Here is a 3,950-nt window from a genome sequence, read left to right as displayed (position 1 = left end):
TTCGTGACTTCCATATTGCTACATGGAAGTTAGAATTGGTGAATTAAATCCATTAAGAATGATTAACCATATAGTCACCATCTACAGAAGCCATGAATAAAGAGGAAGCAACTTAGCAACTGAGTTTTCCTGAAAACCAAAGATATTTTTACTCACCTTTAATGAAGCTCAGAGGTCATGATGCTGACTGGTTTCTGTTTCTAGAAATTTTTGAGGAAAACTATGTGGTTACATTTTGCCAGGGGTTAGGGAAGGAAGGAGAAAAGGGGGAGGAGAAGAAATAAAATATCTTACGCTCTTTTGTAACAACATGTACTTACTCTTGAAGCTCTTGGGATTATTCAAAAATATCTACATTCTTAAATATATTCAATGTTTTCAGGTAGCAATACAAATTTCCAGTTGTTTACCAGTTAGCAATGAAAACTACAAGTTCATCTTAATTGACCGAACTTATGCCAAAAGAGAAAATTGCATTATCTCGGGTGACCCTAACATTTCTGTCTTGCCAATGGAAAACATCATGACTCATTTAATTCCATTTGTAAGATGTGAGTGGGGAAATATATCTAATCCAGTGTGTAATTCTATATGTGATAAAAGTCCAACTGAGAGGAAAATGTATTTATGAAATATCATTAAATTTTATAGCTCTGCACCATTTACATAGACACAATTAAAAGATGCAGAAAGAGTGAGCATGAAAAAAGGGTCATTTAGAGATAGATGCAACATTCAGGGATGTGGAATGAATTATCCTCAATGAGTTGTTATTACAATGGTTACCCAGCATTCCAAAAGAAAAATATCTCCATTTGCAGCTCTGTCTCTATCTGTGTACATGTGCATTTATATGATAGAAAAGGACAATAGACCACAGAACACAGCGGCTTAGATTTAGTGACGCTTTGCACTTTAGTATCTAATATGCATATTAGTATCTAATACACATACTGGGTTCATATACCTATAAATAACCATAACAAGAGAAAGTATAATTTCAACACATTTGTTATTGATAAGATTTGTCCTCTCTAAAAATGAAAGAAAGCCATATGTGAAATTTTAGAGCCAGAAAGGAAGTTTGGAAGTCAATATTTATAACAAGATCTTGTTTTATTGTGGTACTTGTAAGATATTATCATTATTTCATTAATACATGAATTAGGAGAAATCTAATCTCCTGTTCCTCTTTACAACTCTGCAAAACAGCAGAGCTGAGTGGCAATGTAGCTCCATCATCCCCAAAAACCAGGACTAAAGAGATGATGAAATATTTCAGTATTGAATTTAAAATATCATCATTCAGAAATACTGTTTTTTTTTTTTTCAGATCAGCCATATACACACAACCTGAGCTAAATCTATGCAAAACATGAACAATATAACAGAATTCATCCTGCTGGGCCTCACTCGCAATCCAGAACTGCAGAAATTCTTGTTTGTTATGTTTTTAATCACCTACTTGATTACATTGGCAGGTAACCTGCTCATCTCAGTCATCATCTTCATCAGTCCCAGCCCTGGATTCCCCCATGTACTTTTTTCTGTCCTATTTGTCCATGATAGATATTTTCTACTCTTCTTCCATAGCCCCTAAAATGATCTTTGACTTGATCTCTGAAAAGAACACCATATCCTTCAATGGCTGCATGACTCAGCTTTTCACAGAACATTTCTTTGTGGCAGCTGAGATCATCTTATTAAGCGTCATGGCCTACGACCGCTATGTGGCCATCTGTAAGCCCTTGCATTATGCAACCATCATGAGTCGGCCTATATGTGGATTCCTGATGGGGGTGGCTGGGATTCTGGGATTTGTGCATGGAGGGATCCAGACTTTGTTCATAGCCCAGTTACCATTCTGTGGCCCCAATGGCATCGACCACTTTATGTGTGATTTAGTACCTCTTCTAGAGCTGGCCTGCACAGACACTCACACCTTGGGGCCTCTGATAGCTGCCAACAGTGGATCACTGTGTTTCCTCATTTTTTCCATGCTGGTTGCTTCCTATGTCATCATCCTGTGCTCCCTAAGGACTCATATCTCTGAAGGGCATCACAAAGCTCTGTCTAGTTGTACCTCTCATATCTTTGTTGTCATCTTATTCTTTGTCCCTTGTTCATACCTGTATCTAAGACCTCTAACCTCCTTCCCCACTGACAAAGCTGTGACTGTGTTTTGCACCCTATTTACACCTATGTTGAACCCTTTAATCTACACCCTCAAAACTAAGGAAGTAAAAAATGTCATTAAGAAGCTCTGGAAGCAAATAATGAAAACTGATAATAAATAAGTCTGATGACACAAACATTTAGGCAAGAATATCTGGTGATATTTTATAGAGATTTATTCTATTTCTTGATCGATGAAACTTGGGACAGTCAATTATCTTATCCTGTCTCCATCAATTTTTATTAGAAGTACATATAGTAGGCTGTGCTGACATATTCATTAAGGCCCAGTAGTAGTGCCAACAGCCCATGATACTTTTAGGAGCCCTTGAAATGCTTAATTTCTTTAAAAGAAGAAGAAGAAAATGAATATAATCTAAGTACAACTGGATTATATTTATCTTTATGCCAGTACACTCATAAAATACTTTTAATAGTTTTTATGGAGGAAAGAACTTATGAGGGCAAAAGTTTCAAGGGCTCACAAAATTTATATTGTTGTCCTGCTTGTGGATATGAAACGGATTGACAACAACATTCTTGACACCTTTCATACCCAGCACTACAGCTAGAATGAAGTTTTATTTTACAAGAGCACAAACGACTATATATGAAAGGGCTAAAAAGAGCGTTTTCATGAAAACTTACTTTTAAAAAATTATATCTCCATTCTGTATAGTATACAATTATCTACAAAAAGAATTGAAAGTTTTTTTTTTTTTTTTTTTTTTTTTTTTTTTTTAGGCAGACTCTCACTCTGTCACCCAGGCTAGAGTACAGTGGCATGATCTTAGCTCACTGCAGCCTCCACCTCCTGGGTTCAAACGATTCTCGTGCCTCAGCCTCCAAAGTAGCTGGTATTACAGGTGCACACCACCATGCTCAGCTAATTTTTGTATTTTTAGTAGAGACAGGGTTTCACCATGTTGGCCAGGCTGGTCTCAAACTCCTGAACTCAGGTGATCAACTCACCTTGGCCTCTCAAAGTGCTGGGATTACAGGCATGCACCACCACACCCAGCAAGAATTGCAAGTATTATTGGCTGGAGCAAAAGAAATAGAATTGATAAATATAACTGATAAAAATAACAATAAAGTTAAGGCAAATAATATCTGTACATTAAAATGAGGTTTAGATGCCAGCAAAGGAAAAGAAAGCCCTGAAAACTAAACAGCTGTCATAGGAAATTGCCAGAGACATCGAAATAAGTTTGTGTCATGAAACTGGATGACAGTGATCAGAAATCTAAATTATAGAAAAGAATTCATACCATGAATGCAATGAAATGCTAAAAGATTCAGATATAGTCAGATGCCTTGAAGTTAGGGATTAAGAACCTTGGATCAAACAGACTTGATTTCTCACCTGGTCTCCGCATTAGTCTTATAAATGTAAGCAAATCGTTTAACCTCTCTACATGTTCCTTCATCAGTAAAAGGAAAATAACATTACATGTTTTTTTCAATAATGATAATTAAGTGATTTAAATTGAAAACCATGAGTCAGCTGAAAAGTCATAAAATTGCTCCAACACTGAATACCCTTCAGGGATGTCACCAGAGTCTAAGATGTGTAGCGAACTGCAGTTCCTGACAAACGATAACAAGAACATCACTACCCTTCTTCAGTCCCACAGGCACAGCAGGATTCAGTGTCTGTCTCGGACCACTGCATTTCAAAATGTAACGTTAATGTCATCCATTTACACATACAGACAGCACAACGGTAGGTTGTTTTCTTACCTAGGACACTTACTGGAGCCAGCAACCAGGTC

The 3,950-nt window shown here is 36.8% G+C and overlaps 1 protein-coding gene across 1 annotated transcript; it reads left to right on the top strand.

Moving 5' to 3' along the window:
* Positions 1 to 13: 13 nt before the first annotated feature.
* Positions 14 to 2,873, top strand: LOC108524973 (olfactory receptor 4C45-like). Its single transcript, XM_017866042.1, is given in 2 exon segments — positions 14 to 1,516; positions 1,518 to 2,873. Coding segments are annotated over 2 exon segments (930 nt in total). The 5' UTR covers positions 14 to 1,366; the 3' UTR covers positions 2,298 to 2,873.
* The last annotated feature ends 1,077 nt before the right edge of the window (positions 2,874 to 3,950 follow it).

Source organism: Rhinopithecus bieti, unplaced genomic scaffold (genome assembly GCF_001698545.2).
Source record: "Rhinopithecus bieti isolate Rb0 unplaced genomic scaffold, ASM169854v2 repeat_36956, whole genome shotgun sequence".
Lineage (NCBI taxonomy): Eukaryota > Metazoa > Chordata > Mammalia > Primates > Cercopithecidae > Rhinopithecus > Rhinopithecus bieti.
The sequence above is the reverse complement of the archived record's forward strand: the minus strand, read 5'-3'. Positions and strand labels throughout refer to the sequence as shown.